At 35.0% G+C, this 19,806-nt stretch overlaps 1 protein-coding gene across 1 annotated transcript in view; it reads right to left on the reverse strand.

The window, feature by feature from the left end:
- Nucleotides 1-19,806, reverse strand: part of LOC150098881 (extended synaptotagmin-2-like) — a 253,180-nt gene that overhangs the window by 70,171 nt on the left and 163,203 nt on the right. Inside the window, exons 13-14 of the mRNA XM_090404585.1 lie at nucleotides 15,607-15,696; nucleotides 10,583-10,669 (exon numbers count right to left, since the gene is read on the reverse strand). Coding sequence (XP_090260711.1) covers nucleotides 10,583-10,669; nucleotides 15,607-15,696 — 177 coding nt within the window. The remainder of the gene's footprint in view (nucleotides 1-10,582; nucleotides 10,670-15,606; nucleotides 15,697-19,806) is intronic.

Raw genomic sequence — 19,806 nt, forward strand, 5'->3', positions numbered from 1 at the left:
TGCACTAATTGTTCAAATTAATCGATGATGTAAATTGGCTCCAACCAAGACTGAAGTCTAACATAACATGCTTTGGAATGAACACATTTAAAAGCTATTAAGATCTGATTTGTAGGATATCTACAAAATATACTTATGCTGTCTTGATCTGCCTTGGCATTCAGAATCCCACCAAGGCTTTGAGCACAGTGGAAATCAAGTTGCTTTTTGGCTTCCTGGACAATGTAATCTGTTACAATGAAGTTCACTGCTTCATTGATAGGTGTGTGACTTGACTGCTTCAGCATTAAATTTTGGAAGATGGGAAAAAGTATCCAAATAATCCCAGTCCATTTTTCACATGGGCATCCATCCATGTAGATCATGGGCCCAGTAAAGCTTGTGTTGCTTTGTTTAGGATTCTCAGTCCAAAAGGCAATTTGAAGCTATTGATAATTTCTGCAATGCAATATGATGAGGCTTTCATATAGAGAATAAATTTGTTCTGAAGTGATAAAACTGTTGTCATGGTTTAAGTAGTTTATTTAATGAAACTTGCTGTTTAATTGTTAATGCTGCCATAAATGTTAGACATAATTAAATTACTATACACATAAAATTATATGATAAAATAAAGAATATAATGTGAATCACTAATATTTCATGATGATTATCTCATCAGGTGAAAAAACACACAAGAAATGAAGCTACATTATTATTAAGAGAGACCTCCAGGGAGTCAAAGACTCATCGAGAGAGAGGCCACATACTACACACAGTGGCTATCATACTTACTCTTGAATTCAATCACACTGCTTGCACTCACAACATCCAATGGCAATTCATTCCAATCACGCACCACTCTATGAGAGAAAAATCTAGCCCACACCCCTTCTTAGCGGCTTTCATTTTTAATTTCCAAGGATGCCCTCTTGTCCTTTCCCCACCCACCATAAATTGAAAAATTCCATCAATTGAAATTCTATGACCCTTTCAGATGTTTGTAAATCTCATTCATATCATCCCTCTTTCTCCTGTTTGCTAGTGTCTGCAGTCTACAAATTCTCAACGTGTCTTCATAATCAGTATTCCACAATCCTGATATCATTTTTAACACTCTTCTTTGCATTCTCTCCAATATATCAGAATCATAGTGGAAACCAGCAGACCAGACCTGCGCACAATAAGCCTTCATAAGACCTCACTTGGACACAGGTCCAAGGCCTTGTAAGAAGGCAAAATGACATGCTAAAACATGACCTTTCCTTAGTAAACCCATGTTGCTCATTGCAAAGTACAGATTCACTGTCAACCCATTTCTGAATATGAACCCTAACCAATTTTTCCAAAATCTTCACCACCACTCCTGAGATACTAATTGGTCGATAGTTGGATACATCAGTCTTTGGACCACTGATGTGCAATGGAATTACCATGTATTCTTTCCATTCCTGTAGAATCTTCCCTTTTCTGAGACTCATATTAAACAGCCTGGTCAAAGGAATAGCCAGTTCAGCTGAACACTCTTTTAGCACATGTGCTGATATCCCATCAGTCCCTATTGATGAATTCTTATTCAGTTTGTGCAATAGCTTTAATACCTCATCCTCATACACCTGAGTTTTTTCATCCAGTGAAGAGGTAGCAGAGAGCTCAATGTTATGTATGACAGGTTGATAGCTTTTAACAAAATGGACACTCATTAGTTGAAGAATCAATTCTGCATCTGTAACCCTCAAGCCATCTGCATTTAAAAGAGTTATTCTTTCATTTCATATTACTTGCAGCATATCAACAGATTTCTTGTGGGTTGTCTTTAGCACACAGAGCCAGTTTCTTTTCATACTCAGACTTTGCTTTCCGTGCAACAGTTGTGACTATTCTAGCCTGCTTCTTATAACTTTCATAACGGACATCATTCTTATGCACATGATCCTTCCACATCATCCTTTTCTTACGAATCACTTGCTTAATAAGATTACACATCCATTTGACTCCTACCCTATTTATTCTTCAAACTCCCAGGACACATTCTGATATCACATCATTTAAGTACTGTTTAAATACTTCCCATGCACTGTCGATATTCTTCCCATCCAGCAACTGATCCCATTTCCACTGAACTCAGAATATTCCTCAGTTGGTCATAATTTCCTGCTTTGTAGTTCAGCATGTAATCTTTTCTGAATAGAACATTCATAAACTTTGTCACTTCCCAAGTGAGTACCGCATGATCGCTGTCAACAACTGGAGACAGAATAGTTAAGTCTTTAACTGAAAGGTCCTCTGCCACTATAATCAAATCTAACACTCTTTGACCTTGAGTTCATTCTGTCACATGCTGCTTGAGGAAGTTGTCACGCAACAGCTCAATAAATGCATTTTCATTCTTCTCATGAGATTCTACTGCTACCCAATCAATTCGGATAATTAAAGTATCCCATTATGATTACTCTTCCTGCGTTCATCTTTTCTATTTGGTGATGCTTTTCGTCATCACTAGCAACCAATCCATCAGGTTTGTAACAACACCCCACTATGTAATTGATCTTGTTAGATTCCACCTCACACCAGATGGCTTCAAACTCACTGCCACACGAAAAATTGTTACTAGTATTGCAGTCATAGGTCTCAACTCTAACTGGATTCAAGACATTTGATATCATTAGCAGCACGCCCACCCCCTCCTATCCTGTCTATCCTTCCTGTTGTAAAAATAGTGTACCTTTTACACTCAATACCGATTAGTATGCCTGATTCTGATAGCCAGGTCTCACTAATGCCTGCAATCTGAGGTCCCAATATATTAACTAAGGCAATAAACTCTACCCCCCCTTTGTTTCTAATACTCCTAGCATTGGTGTACACAGACATAATAATTCAACTGCATGTTCTTTTGTATACTCTTGTCTGCAGTCTGCATGATGCAACTGGGCAACTTGCAGATCTCTATTCTTCTCTAATGTCTTATACATATAGACATCTTTGCACACATTTCATGGGTCCAAACTGGATGAATACAAACGCGAAATCATTCTCTCCTTGTCAACAGTTCCATGACAAAGCCCATTCCCATCATTAACACAGTTATATAACATTGTAACTCTTACACTCACATTCTCACCATTCCTCTCTTTATAATTTAGTTTCCCCAACTCTCTGTGTTAGGTCTCATATGAGTTATTAGTTTTTCTAGACTCCTGGTATACCAAATCCATTCAGGTGTAGGCCGTCCCTCTTATACAAATCCATCTTCCCTCAAACTCATTCCATACATCCAAAAACTTGCATCCATTCTTTCTACACAGCCTATGCATCGAATCGTTTGCCATTGTAGCCCATCTTCGTAATTCATTTTTATCATATCGTGGTAAAATACTGATGATTTTCATTTTCTCACCTCTCATAACAACCCTTTCATGTCCTCTCTTATACTGAACTTATTGAAGCAAGAAACACTGAATAAATGTTACAAGTGCTGTTGTTCTACTGCTCTCCAGAGAACATAGTCATTAACACAATTGTAAAATACATCCTAAAGACAAAGGATAGTAAAGCTCATTACAGAATGTAAAACAGGTATGGTACAGAGACGTTTAACAAGAAAATTACTAAATTTATTACTAACATTAAATTAAGATATTTGCATCTAGAACTACATATAGAAACAAACAATAAAAATGATTATTCATTTACAATGAATAGAAGTATATTTAGACATGCCAAATCAATCAACTAGGAAATACACACACACTAAAAACAAAAGGAGGGGGAAGTTTAAATATATATGTAATTAAATATATAAAAAAAAGAAGAAATGCATGCACATACAACTAGACATATACAACCAACCAACTGACAAAAATACTTTTGTACTCAATGCAGATACATATTACAGTTTTAACATAGGATTATGGGCCAGCCAGGTTGATTGAGTGGTTAGCATATCTGGTCTCCAGCCAAAATGCTGCAGGTTCAAATCCCCCCATGGGCATGGATGTTTATGATTGTCTGTGAAAATACTAGTGGTGTTGGTGGTCAGTAGAAGGTGTTGGTGTGGATGATGCGGCTCACTGTAATTGGTGGACTGAGTGGCAGAGACAGAGAGTTATAGAGTAGGGCCCTCCCTTGATGAGTCTTGGACTTCTTGGAGGCATCACACAATAATAATAATAATAATAATAATTATTATTATTATGGTGAGAGTTCACAGCTGCTATTTCCCAGATTCCAAAGTGCTTCATAACATTCTTTGAAGAGCATCTCAAATTTGGAAGATCTTTTGTAAAGAATTTTTGTGTTGTCCTATAGGAACCTGTGATTAGTGAAAACTTGTTCCAAAAGACCAGATTTCTGAGTTTGCAGGAAATGAATGTATTATTGTATATGTTCTGATCATTGAATGTCTACAGTGTGACCAGTCTGGCTAAAATAAGAGTTTGCAGGAACAAGGAATATGGTGAAGTCTTTCAAAAATTTCACCAAAAGTATAATAGTGACTATACACACACACACACACACACACACACACTCTAATTCTCACACACACCATATAACATCCTTTAAGAAAGGATGTTATATGGTGTGTGTGTGTGAGAATTAGAGAAATTAAGTTATTGTCTATTCCAGATAAGGTACTCTGCATTATTATACTCAACTGGATAAAGGTTCTGATTGATAAGCAACTTAGAGATCAGCAAGGTGGTTTCAGAAGGGAAAGAAGCTGCACAGACCAACTATTTTTGCTGAGGTACATGGGAAAGGTTTAATATTTCAGAAACTTGTGTCCACATATTTTTGTTGGCTTCAAAATGACTTTTGATTCAACTGATAGGTAAAATTTATGAAGACTGTAAGCACCTATAGAATACCTGACAAACTTATTAACATGATTGCTTTATATGATAACAAGAGGCTAGTGTTAAAGCTGATAAAGAATATAGCAAATGGTTTAAATAACTGGGATAAGACAGGGGTGTGTCCAGTCACCTCTTGTAATCGATTTTGTAAATGTCAACCTGGTTGGTCAAGTGGATAACACATCCACTCTCCAACCAACAGGTCTTGAATTTCACCATTGGTCGATGTTTCTAAGAGCATGCTTTGTACGACTTGTATAACTCCGAGTCTATTTATAAGGGTTGCCATTGTTTTTTAAAAGAAAAGAAAAAAATTTGGGATGACAACTTTGCAAAGGAAAGACTGGGGACTAAAGTGGTCTAAAAATCACAGTATCTCATTTAGATTATTTTGAAAATTTGATGTTATTCACAAATATTGTGGTAGAAATGAACTCTTCTATTGTGCAGTTGATATGCTGGGAGTCAACTAGGTTTGATTATTAATGGTAAGGAAATAAAAGGTAAAGAAAATAGGCGAGATGATGTCTTCTTTCTCAAAGGTTATGTTAGCTGTGTGACTGATACTGGTGAGATGAAGAATGAAGTGGGAAGAAAATTAGGTAGAAGATTCAAATACTTATGAGAAGTATGGAAAGCCTGCATAACAGTAGTAAGAACAAAACTTAAAATTTACAACAGTTTGGTTCTCTGCTGTGCATTATGGAGCCAAGAATTAGACACTATGTGAGTGACAATCTGATACCTGATGCTGTTGATCAGTGGTGTTTAAAGAGTATCTTGGGACTGAGATAGTTTGATTTCATGAATAATGGTGAAATACACCACAAGAGTAGCTGCCACCTCTTAGCACTATCTTATATATGTACAGAAAGGAATTGATATTCAGTCGTGTTGTCAGAATGCAAGATATTCAGTTAGTCAATGGCTTTATGTTAGTTAAGTGATCAGAAGGCTGAGGAAAAGAGCACCAATGAGATGGACTGCAATATCACAAAAGACCTTAACTAAATTGGCTTACAGGGACGGGAAACAGCGTTGAACATTCAAAATAGATATTTGGTGCAGGGAGCTATTCACTCTGGTTGCTGTAGGAACTTATTCTCTCATTAGATCTTTATAAAAGGCTTCATAATACTTGAAGCAAGAAATCATTTTTTAGATGTGTATTTTTTAGATATATCTAACAAGCATAGTTCTTTAAAGAGAAAAAGATTCCAACTATTTAATTAAGATGGAAAATTACATATAAAAATAGAAATAAAACAAAGATGATATATAGTTGGATACAAAATGAATAAATTTATATAGAAGAAACAGAGAAACCAGTCAAAAGACCAATCTAGTGTACAGATAGTGTTGAAGTCAAATTTGGATCTGTGATGCACTGGAAATATATGTTGATCAAAGACATGATATCAGATATGAAAGTTCTGAGGAGAATTAAGAGGGTGAGCAGATACCACCAATGGAGAACAATATGAAATGCAGATAAAAGGGAAAAAGTTGATATTATCAATATCCAAAAAAGTTTAAGTTGAGCTAATTTAAGATAGTATGACCACATAAAGAGAATGGAACTAAAATGGAACAATATGTACAAAGCAAAAATGGAAGGGAAAAAAAAAAGACTCAAGATATAGGCAAGCTGATGTAGTTAAGAGTACTTTAAAAGATCAAAAAGTAACAATGATCAGTCAGATCTGACAAATAATAGACAAATTTCGAAAACTATTAATAGAAAAGTAGTAATGACATTTGTGTGGCTCTAATGCAACATCTAGTATACTATTAATATTATATATATGTGTATACATAATATATAATATGTCTGCGTGGTTTGCCTAGTGGCTGTGCACTTCGCACCCATATACCTGGGGAAGGAGTGTCCTAGGTTTGATTCCCATCGGTTATGCGAGGAGCTGAAGGGTCTTCCTCAGCCATAGCCAAGTTAGCCAGTCTTGGGCATGGACAGTAGGGGTTTTACCCCAGTTTATCCTGGAGTTTTTCATCCCACAAAGCAGACAAACCGGCCTTAAGAACTCAACACTACAGGACATACATACACCGGGGCGTAGGGCTGACCACCTTATCCTGTGAACAGCTTGAGGTCCGATGATTAATAAACCCTCGACACCGCAAGGTAAAAAGAGGGAATAAAGAAGATGAGATGAGATAATATATAATATTAGATATTATATACAAGAAGTGGAAGAATTTTTTGAGTCATGAGAATGGACAGCTGACATAAAGAAATGGAATAAGTGGTCCTTGTTGAAGACCTAAACAGCACAGTAGGAAATGAATCTCACCAGGCATACAGGAACATTTTGGGAAAATTTCGAGAAAAAGGCAAAGTTAATAATAACAGCATTTACTGGACTTCTTCTCAGGACAAGGACTAGTAGTGACTGGAGAGAAGACATAAAAAATAAGAAAAACCTCTCTGATTATGTCATTGTTGATAGTGATATCATAAGGTTGGTTCAAGACAGAAGAGTGTCCTGAACCAGAGAGTATAGAGGATTTGAAATTGGAAGTGACCATTACTTAGTACTAAGTATGATAAAAATGGATATCACATTGAAAAGAACAACATGTAAGAAAGTTTTAAAAAAGAATTAAAATTGAGCAGCTTTTACAGGTAAACTGTAGATACAACTATACAAACACTACTTAAGAAAAGATGAAACAGTATGAAAACAAGAACCAAACCTTAGAGTCTCAGTGGCAAACTCTGAAGAAAACATTAATTCAGCTAGGGAGGTATGTAGTGAAGTTGTCTGCAAGGATAGAAAAATAAGAAGACTATGCTGGACATGAGTTAAAGAAGCAGTCCTGGAAGAGAAGAAAGCATACCAAAAGTTACTAGCAAATAAGTCAGCAGATGCCCTAAAGGAATAAAAAGAAAAATTTAAGCAAGCTAAGCTACATGTAAAAGAAGCTAAACAAAAGTCATGGGAAGACTGGTAAGAGTATGGAAAATAAATATCATGAAGGTGGCAAAATGTTCTGGAGGCTATTGAAGAACCTTAGAAAGAAATGGAGGAAAGAATACTGTAAAAGGAATCAAAGAAGACAAAGGTATATGAAAAGTGAAGATAAGGATATCCTAGATGTTTGGAGTAATTACTTTGAAAGGCTGTTAAATTAACCAAGCAGTGACAGAACCATAATAGAAAATTTTCAAAAGGAATGCAAAGAGGAGTACATATCAATACTTGAGGTAGAAAAGGCCATGAAAAACTTGAAATGTGGAAAGGCAGCTGGAGTAGATGATAATTGACCAGAAATGCTTAAGTATTGAGGTATAAAAGTTTTCCAGTGACTACACTGCATAATTCAGAGGGCCTGGATAGAAGATTGAATTCCCAATGATTGGAATAGAGCTCTCATAGAACCCATCTATAAAAAAAAAAGGGGAATAAAACTGAATGTGAAAATTATAAATGCCTCTACTAAGTGTTATGCAAGCATACTTGAAAAGAGGTCGAGAAAGATTGTGGAACAGATGTCATATTCCCATGATTCTCAATCATGGGAATATGACAAACATCTGTATTTAAGTTTTGTAGATCTGGAAAAGGCATATTACAAGGCACCCAGAGAAAAGCTTTTCAAACCACTACAATTATATGGGGTGAATGGAACATTATACAGAACAATACATAGTCTATATTTAAGTTGTCACTCAGGAGTTAGAATTGAAGGAAATACAGGATGATGGTTTGATGTAAAATCAGGAGTAAGACAAGGATGCACATTATCTCCACTCTTATTCATCATCTATATGGATCACATTATGAATGAAAGTGGCATTAGGCATTATATTAGAATTGGAGATAGCAAACTTAGCTCTTTGCAGATGATGTTGTACCCCTAAACTCATCCAGTGCAAGTCTCCAAGATTCTCTAACTAAATTGAATAACAGCTGTAACAAATTTGGTATGAAAGTCAGCAATAAAAAGACTCAAAACTATGAAAATAGGCAGGAGCACATAAAACATGAGCTGTATTCTGAATGGAGATCCTACAGCACAAGTATATAGTTCAGCAATTTCCCATCCCAATGGCTTTAACAGGCCTTTAAGGTCCACAACCTTCCAAGCATGCTTGGATTTCGTAACCGAAATACAAGGATAGAATGGTCACTCCTATGCCTCTAAGTATTCTTGGCTGTATCCCTGCATGTTCACAGGGCCGGTTTGCTTGCTTGTGGGATGAAAACTCCCAGGATAAACTGGAGGAAAAAACCCTGCTGTCCACGCCCAAGACCAGCTAACTTGGCTATGGCTGAGGAAGATCCTTCAGCTCCTCACGTCTCCGATGGGAATCAAACCTAGGACACTCCTTCCCCAGGCATATGGTTGTGAAGCGCTAAACCACTAGGCTAACCACGTGGACATTTCAGCAGTTTAGGTACAGTTTTTAGTGAAAATGGCAGGTTAAATCTGGAAATAGACAACAGAATAAACAAGCCTGGTATGGTGGGCAGCCAGCTGCATAAATTTATATGGAATAAGAGAGAAATTAGCCAAAACTAGCAGTATACAAGACAGTGTTCAAACCAGTTTTAACTTATGGATCTGAGAGCTGGTTCAGAAGTAAAACGCTTGACCAAAGACTAGAGATTGCAGAAATGAGAGTCCTGAGAAAGATTAGATGTGTGAACAGATGGCATCAATGGCAGAATCATATTAAAAATAACAACATTAGAAAGGAACTTAACATGATTAGTATTCAAGAATTTGTAAGCAGAGCTAATTTAAGGTGATATGGCCACTTAAACAGAATGGGTGAGGAAAGGTTAACAAACCAGGTGTTTGATGCCAAGATGGTAAAGAAAGAGACCCAGAGGAAGACCAAGGTCTAGGTGAATTGATTCCACCAGAACTGCCATAGAAGGACAAAATATGAGATATGACAATACTGGAGTGCTTCCAAGTAATAGACTAATTTGGAGGAAAATTGTGGATAGGAGATTAATAATGATGTAAATTTAATCATATAGTGCTGTCACAGTACATGAACACCCCCCCCCCCCCCTTGAGGAGTACATATCAGGAAATAGATGATGATGAGATATTATATCTTCTGGAGAAAAGTGTTAAAGCCTTGTGTGTATGTTACTGCTAAAGTGCAGAAATCAGTTATTCTGCAGATTAAATAGGGTGATCCGTTAACGTGCGGAAAAATTGTTTCATTTCTCAAATTACCTAGATAATCTGCACATTACCTACTAGGCACTCGTTAAAGTGAAAATAAGATCTTTGCTGGAACAACAGCAACGTTTCTGTACGCTTAAATTAACATAATGTTATTTATTTATTTTTCGATATCTAAAGAATCAAGTTAATACAATCAAACAATCAACAAATTAGTTGATAGAATCAATCATCAATCAATTAAAAAACTATAATACAAAGAATCAAACAGTTTAAAATATTATTACAATTAAGGAAATGAATTTGCAAAACATATGATAAAATTATGTTTACTTATTAGTGCAATCTAAAGATTGGCGACACTTTGAATTACATAGCAATTGGTTTTTGCGACAAGCACACTTTTGAACTTTAACGATACGGAAGCGTTAATGTGCACATTAACGGCTTTCGAGCTTTAGCGGTAACATGTATACCAGAAATCATGAAGTCAGATAGTATTATATTAAAATAAACTAAACACTATTGCTACAGCATTATAGCATTAGTAAAAATAAAGTATTTTGCTTAATACTTACTGGTAAGTTTTTAGCAGAATCAATGAAAACTAGCAACACTGCTGAAGAAAGATTTTTCTGCTTGAATTTTTTAACTTCAAGCAATTGCTGAAATATAAAAGATAATAACAGATTATAAAGCATTCATTACCTAAATACATAACTAAACAAAAATAAGTACTCCAGACAGAATAATTTTCTGTGACTACTTTGGAAAAACAGATTTTTTTTCATTTTTTGCAATGTAAGTTAAGAAATTCTAAAAAAGCTAATTAAATTTAGCAAAAAAAAAAAGTTACCACTTTCCTTGTGTGTTAGTAAATGAAAAAAAATTATCTCGGATATAAATAAAAAAATTTCAATATTAGAATGTTTTAATCTTCTATTATTATTATTATTATTACTTTTAATAAACTAATCAACCATAGTTTATTAAAAGTAATAATAACTTTGTCAGAAAGATTATGAAGCTGAACTTTCGTGTGAAGGCAACTTTTGGTATGCAAAACAAGGAAAAATTCAAGAATCTGAAATTTTTTTACTTTAAGAGGTCCCCAGAAAACCTTCGAAATAATCAATAGCCAATATTAGAGCAAGGAATGATCAAGGAATGTTAAACACCTGTGGAAAGATATAACAGATAAACAAAGCTGCATAAATAGACATCTACTTGGCAATTTAGAATTGATAAAATGACATTTAACAACGTACATCCAATATGTTAGAAACCATAAAAACTTTCGAAATCAGTGATATTGGCCAGTATGTAATGGTTTGAATTCCATTCAAACCAACTCTGAATGAGAGCAGCATGTCATATCTCTTATGTTCTTTAGCCAGTTTGTCTGTCTGCTTAAGATTTTAAAGTTTTCAGTAGGAACAAAAACCAATTGACTGCTGTTTTTATACAACAGTGTGTTTAGCACCTACTTTCTTTCAAAACTTCAACTAAGTGGGGTACATCAAGAAACTGATGATCATTATTTTATTTTAATTTAATTTTGTTGAAACAAATTTTGTGATTTTTCTCCTTCATTATTATGTGCCCACTTAAACTCTAGATCCAAGTGGATGAGGTTATCTCACCAATGCCTAATGAAACATCAAACTGACGTACTCACTTTACAGCAAATCTGTACAGATGGCCTTATTGCATTTAGAGTTTCTTGTAAAGAGAAACCTCAGCTTCTTGATGTCATTTTTTTACCTCTTTTTTTTTTTTATTTTATCTTCCCACATACAAACCTCGCATTTCAAAGGTCATTAGATCAAAATTTGTTTTGTACAGTGCACAAACTACAATGCTTCATACCTCATACTGTCAAAGTCCTCTTGAATTTTGGATTCAGATATCATTTAAATGCATGAATGATTACTGGCTGATACATTTATTTTCCAAAATGCCAGTAGTTTCAAGAAAAGAGATGGCACAGTTACCATTAAGTGCAAAGAAGATGCCCAATCAGGTGGTCTATGTCTAAAAACAAAAACATTTGCCAGATTTCCACACAAGTGCGTGGAATCTGGCAATCTTTTCAGTTTCACAGGAGAATGGAAGGAATGAAAGGCATGATCATAGGGTTACAAACACAAAATAACATAAGCAAAGCATACAAGCAGTTACATTTATCACTCACCTGTGTCTTCCACCATTTGATCATGTGTCTCCACCACCTCACTCAACACAACACAACACAAGATTACAGTAACTATGAATGCAGATTCCAAGTGTGCTGACAACAAAAATTCATGACACTGACATTTTTTCAGACACTTATAATACTGGAAGCTAACATATGGAATTAAAGTGTTATGTGATGCTCTCAAAAACAGACATAAGGCATCATTATTAAAAAAAAATTATGGAAACAACCTTGTTATAATAAAACTTCAATTTAATATAAACCAAAATATTTACTCGAAGTTTCAAACCTTCATATTAAGGTCATCATCTGGAGTATGCACTAATGACTTTGATATGAAACTCGAAATGTCAGGTAATTTTTTTTTGGTTTTTATTAAATTGATGTTTTACTCTAACAAGATAGTTATTTCCATAGTTTTTTTAATAATGAATGCTCATCACTATGTAACTATGAAAGAAAGGATTGAGAGAAGGTTTATAAGTAGAAACATTTAAGGTTCACTTGTTAGTAAAATATTTGTAAGCACACACCTTCTGGATCCTGATCCTTAGGAAACAAGTTATCCTATTTTGTGTTGTTTTCTCAAGGTGAACTTTGAATCAAAACATTTCAGATGTCTTATTACATAGTTTACTGGGATCTGAAAAGGTCTAGCTGCCATTTAACTAATGTATTTCAAGCATGTCTCACCAACAAAATACTGTAAACTATCTTACATTAATTGTGGAAGTTTTTCCACTTAGTTATACTATAAATTAAAAATGCCATGAAATTATATTCTTGGTTTAATCCTTTATCCAAGTGTAAGCAAACAAAGTGTGCACCTGAACTATCTTCAGGACTGGGCAACTCGTATATAGAGGCTAATGACTTCATATCACTTTCCTTAGTATCCCATAATGCAAAGCGCATATCCTTGCAGACATGTATAATGCTATGCTTATGGGAAGGGTCACTACCTAGACCGGTTTAGACCTTTATTGAGGTCTCATCAATGGGAGCCGGACCCAGAGATGATACCAAGGCTGAAGTGAAGTAATGCAGAAGTCATATTTTCATATACAAAATTTATATACTAATTTATAGTATAACCAAGTGGAAAAACTTCCAACAACTATCTCTAATCCAGAGTATTTTAATAATAAGGTGTGATGACACCTTTTGGCTACTCGTTATGAAAATATGACTTCTGCATTACTTCGACCTTGGTATCACCTCTGGGTCTGGCTCCCACTGATGAGACCTCAATAAAGGTCAAAACCGGTCTGGGTAGTGACCCTTCCCATAATGCATAGCATTATATATGGCCATAAGGAAATGTGCTTTGCATTATGGGATACTAAGGCAAGTGATATGAAGTTATTAGCCTATATATATATGAGTTGCCCAGTCCTGAAAATACCTCAGGCACAAACTTTGTTTGCTTACACTTGGATAAAAGATTAAACCAAGAATATAGTTTCTTGGCATCTTTAATTTATCTTACATTAAGTACTGTGGATAGATGGACTAAGGATTAAGTAATCTAGAAACCAAACACTGAACTTGTCAGACCACTTCAGGTCTTCAAATAAAAAGCATGGTAGTCTCACACTGGAAAATGAGAATCATCTATGGCCTAGACATTCACAAACATCCATGCTACTGTGGAATTCAAATCCACTCTGTTGGAGATACAACCGATATAATCTTTACTTATCTTTGGAGAATAAACAGACATGGAAGCAGAGAATATCAAACGACATACAACAGGTTATTAAATATCTGATTTGCCATGATTTAAAAAAGTGTTCAGTTTCCAACTATGAATTAAAAATTATACTAACAGGTGAAAACTTTCAGTTACTATTGTGGACGGTTTGAGTTTTTACTGTTTGTAATAGCATGCTTAAAACAGCATTAGTTCTATATGACAGGCAGGGAACTTCTCTAGTTTGTTAAAGTGAATCATTTCATCACAGTGGTGTTCGCTATAGCGCATGGCTACTATACTGACTATTATATATAAACAAACTAATGAATATGTTAATTCTGATACTAATGATCTGTGTCAGTATATAAGTTACGGAATACAATATTGAATGCATTTTATTAGAAAAAAATACTCAATTCCTTTAAAAATTAAAAAGTTAAGACTCCTTCCATTCCATAAAAAATCTTGTGTATGTGCCACTAATATATTACACCTTGTATACAAACTATTGGTGGGATGAATCTTTAATTTTGAAAAGAAAGGTATCACAGAAAATGTTGCAATTTTAAAATAATTCCACGTTGTATTATACAACCCAAATTCATATGCTTTATTAAAGCATTTCAATTATACACAGGTTTCTGATTAATACAAAAAATAAACCAGGATGATGAATATTTTTCAAAAATACTGGTATAGTCAACTAACTATAGCAAATCCAATTATAGTGAACTCATTCAGTAGCATAACAAACTACCAAAAAAAAAAAAAAAAAATTCCTGAGCAATGTCTTATAGCATTAATGCTATTCTTTACTACAGCAAATCATTCATTATAATTATTATTTTGGCTCATATCAGTAAATTAAAGATGCCAAGAAATTATATTCTTGGTTTTATCCTTTGTTTGCTTACACTTGGTGTAAGCAAACAAAGTTTGCACAGGAAGTAATATCAGGACTGGGGCAACTCGTATATAGAAGCTAATGCCTTCACATCACTTGCCTTGGTATCCCATAATGCAAAGAACATAGCCTTATGGACATGTATAATGCTATGCATTATGGAAAGGGTAACTACCTAGATGGTTTTGACCTTTATTGAGGTCTCATCAGCGGAAGCCAGATACAAAGGTAATACCAAGGTTGAAGCAATGCAGAAGTCATATTTCCATATGACGAGGAGTCAAAAGGATAAAGGATACTTGAATGAAGGATTAAACCAAGAATATAATTTATTGGCATCTTTAATTTATACTATAACCAAGTGGAAAAACTTCCAATATCTATCTCCAATCCAGAGTATTTTAATAATAAGGTGCGACACCTTTTAGCTTCTTGTATGAGACCTCAATAAAGGTTGAAACTGGTCTGGGTAGTGACCCTTCCCATAATGCATAGCATTATACATGTCCATAAGGATATGTGCTTTGCATTATGGAATACTAAGGTAAGTGATGTGAAGTCATTAGCCTCTATATATACAAGTTGTCCAGTCCTGAAATTACTTCAGGCACGAACTTTGCTTACACATGGATAAAGGATAAAACCAAGAATATAATTTCTTGGCATCTTTAATTTATAATATAACCAAGTGGAAAAACTTCCAATATCTGTCTCATTGTTTCCTATGACATTTTTCATTAAGAAATATTACTAAAAAATCTCTTGCATGCATTCAAGAAATAGTATCCACTTAGCATCCTACCTGAGGCAAATCACTAGATTTATCACTTAGTGTTAGCCATGTGGTTTGAACATTTATGCATCCAGATTTTACACCTTCAAGCTGAAGCCACTAAATTGCAATTAGAAAAAAAGAAAACATTTCATTCATATTAGTATTCAGTTCATTAACATTTTATTCAGCTAAAAATTTCATTTAACAAAGGTCGAAATGAAATATTAATATTCAAAATATATTTTTCTCGACTAGTCAGGGTTCACCTTTGGTGTATAAATTTCGATCTACTAAAATAAAAATCATGAAAGTGTTAAGGGTTACCCAGAAAATTGCTACTTTAATGTGAAGAATGCCATCATGTATGGATAAAGGAGATGATGATTCCACTGTTCACAAATTAGGCATAATTTGGATTTCTTTGCGTAGATCTAGTCATCTGGCTATATTAGCAATAAGTTAACAGTGGAAAGAGTGCAGTGACAAATAACTAAGACTGTTTCAAGACTGAAATATTGAACATTAGGACAGGCTGAGGGAATGTAGTCTTCAGGGTGGATAAAAGGAGGAGGGATGATATAATTGAGACATGTAATTTGGTGAGAGGAGCCTACAAGATAGAGAGAAATTTTTAAGTAAGATAATGGTCAATGTGAGAATGAGAGATCACCCCTGAAAACTATAAAAATGTCACATGAGTAAGGAAGTGAAAAGGACATGTTTTTGCTTGGTGGTTGGAAAGTGCCCCAACATTTTGAATATATTCAAGGCAAGCTATTATAGTTATTGTGGTATGTAAGTGTTCAACCTCCCACGATGAATCTTCAGGCTCTGTTGAGGCAAGGAAGCAATCCTATTATTATTATTCTAAGACCCCATGGAGATAAAGACTCATCTAGGAAGTCCCTTTGACATACACACCTCATCATACCATACCTTAAACACATTCAAATACTATGCAGAGAACATGGTCAGGCATAATGCATTTCACTCATTCACAACTCTCTGCAAAAAACCTGCTCACTGCCTTGTTCATCCCCTCCTTATACAGCTCCCAGGAATGACCTCTTGTTCTCCCCTGATCTCTCATCATTTTATGAAAAACCTCTTCAATATTAATTCTATAACAACCCCCTTACTAACTTGTACATCTCTCTCTCTCTCTATCATATCACCCCTCTTCCTCTTATCCACTACACTCTGTAAATTGTATCTTCTCAACCATTCTTGATATTTAACATTTTAGAGATCAGAAACTATTTCATTCATCTCTGAACCCTTTCCAACATCTCTTCATCCTTTTGAAAACCAGGTAACCAAATCCATTCACAGTAATCCATGTGGCCTAATCAGAGCCTTATACAGAACTTCCTAATATCTACAAGTAAGTGTCCTCCACATCATTGCCAGATTTCATCGTGTTGTCCTCACAATTTTGGCAATGCATCCTCTAAATTTTTGATCATTATCCACCATCACCCCAAGATCTTTTATTTCCTCCACCTCCAACAATATATCCCCACCAAGAGTAAATTCTACATCCAATCTGTGTTTTCCATATTTTAAAATCTCACAATTCACAACGTTGCACTGGCATTCCCACTCCTTGATTAGACTGAGCGAATCAGTCTATTCAAGTCTTCTTGTAAAGTCTCAACATCTGCTCTACTCCTCATAGTTCATCCCAACTTTGCATCATCTGCAAAACTAAATATCCCCATTCAAATCTTCCCCAATATCATTAACATACAAGTTAAACAACAATGGCCCTAAAACATACCCTTGAGGCACACCAGTAGTGACTTTCCTTCTCTGGGATATTGCTCTCCCATACACAACTTGCTGATACTTATCAGATAGTCAATCTCCAATCTATTGCACTAGTCTAATATCCAACTCATCTGCTATTGTACTAAGTAATACTAAATATATATATATGGCAAAACTTGTGATAGGAAGAAGCAAAAAATTTATAATATATACATAGCTGTCCAATGAAATCACTACCTGTAACAATTAGGCACATTTCACAAACAGAATCATGAGTTATAATGCATAGATGCAAAATCTTGAATTTTCATTACTTTTAGCAGCTCTTCATGTATCTCTCTCAGATTTCTACAACATTGGTACATGACATCAAAGTGATATACAGTGATATGCATTTTATGGTCAGTGGTGCAGCAGGCACAGACTTAGGTAGAAACACAAATATATTTTATTTTATGCTACTCTTCATTAAATTCAAAGTCCAGTTAGTCTACAGAAAAACAAATCTGCCAACACTTTCATGCTGGTGGACTCCTGAATAGAATCCAAAGTCAACAGATTATAAAACCATGAAACAGGAGGAGGTAAACATCTGACAGTAAATTAACAATATGGGTTGAGGTATGGGATCCTTACTTAAAGGAAAGGCCACAGCACTTAGCACTATGTGGCAGATGAGTTTTATCATCTTAAATAATGCTGCCACTCTGCCTATTGGAGAGGAGTGAACATAAATCATGTCTGGGTTCCAGAGTGAAAAAAAAACATTTGATTTCTCCCCGTTTCTTCCAGAACATCCATAATGAGCAACGTTTTCAGAAATATATTAAACATCATGAAGTGAGAGAGATTTCTATATTCTGATGGTACAGCTTTAAAATAGTAATTTCCCAGACAGCAGCTAGATGGCGACTTGAATGAACCTTATGATAACACACTACATTTCCATGTCAGCTGAAAAATAATCTTGCTATCACTATTCTGTCAGTAGTGCCTTGAGGCCTTCTTCGTAATGGTGTGTGTGTGTAGAGGTAAAACTGCTAACACTGTGATTTAAGGAAGAAATTTTCCATTTTCTATGGATATGACATAACTCAGTAAAGAATCTTCTACTGTATATTCTACATCCTTTCCAATTTCAACTTACCTTAAACAACAACCATGAAAAGTCACAAACAGAACATATTATATGCAGAAATAAATAAATAAAAAAATCCAAACCTCCAGATTCACTTCATAAGTACTTCACAAGCTGATTTCTACTTCAAACTGCAAAACTATATAAAAGGTGATAAACTGAGCTCATATATATTTTTTCTAGCAGATTTCAACTTTATCCTGTACTATGCTCATCTCAGTTTTCCTAATTACAAAGGTGACATCAGTGCATATGTTTGCTCTGGTATACTGTCAGAATTTTTGGAAAATTAAGATCTACTGCCACCAATGACCTAACACAAACTGCTTACATGTCATGTCTATCAGAATACTGGATAACTAAACATTCCATATCCTGTATACTGATGTTTGTTCTCTTGGCAGTTCAGACCAATCTAATGCAGATTCTTTCTTGTGGAATAACACCAATCATAAATCCCTGTGGCATTGGGTTTAATGATATTAACACAATATTACAAGAACAATAAATAAACAAAAATAAACTAAGCTTATATGTTAAGCTGCAAACCAGTATCAGAGCACAAAATACACAAGGAAATAAAAATCAGTAGAAGTAGAAGAAATTCAAAGTTGTAATGGAATTAACATCCTGTAAACTAATATTTTGCCAGTGTCTTCTGATGTCAGGTAAAAGGTTAAGGGCTGTTAGATTACTATAAGTTTTAAAATCACTCTCTCACATTTTTGGTAAATTAACACAGACATACTTATCAAGGTTTATGGAGTGCTTCACTGCTGCTACTGATTCCAAAAATAGTCTCTTAGACTTTTAATGATTAGCAGTTCCCTTACTCTATTTAATCATGTGTGATAAGGTGTCCAAAGAACAGTCTGTCAGTCATGATGGCTTGATTTAGATTTATTACGGATTTCCAGCCAAAGCAACTCAGGCTATGAGGCCAGTGTATTATGTCTGTTAGTAATATATGTTCTAATGGCCAGTTTGCCTGCTTTGTGAAATGAAAAACCCAAGTTTCCAGGAAAAAAACCCTGCCACCTCTGTATGAGACCATTAACCATATGATGGCAACAAATTAACAGATCATCCTGTTTATAGGATGGAGTAGTCCTTAAGTAAACAGACGCAGGTCTGATGTGTTGTGTTTATGCATCGTGTATTAAATTTATTTAACACTTCAGCTATCTTTTCAGATGGGGAACAGTTTTTGCTTTGATCCCATGTGTGTGTGTGGGGGGGGGGGGGGGGGGGGGCACGCACACGGTTATATAGTGATTTGAATAATACAAAAATATTTAAAATAGGGAAGGCTCAGAATC

The sequence above is a fragment of the Typopeltis vanoorti genome, chromosome 15 (genome assembly GCF_054136105.1).
Source record: "Typopeltis vanoorti isolate ZY-2024b chromosome 15, IOZ_Tvanoo_1.0, whole genome shotgun sequence".
Classification (NCBI taxonomy): Eukaryota; Metazoa; Arthropoda; class Arachnida; order Uropygi; family Thelyphonidae; genus Typopeltis; species Typopeltis vanoorti.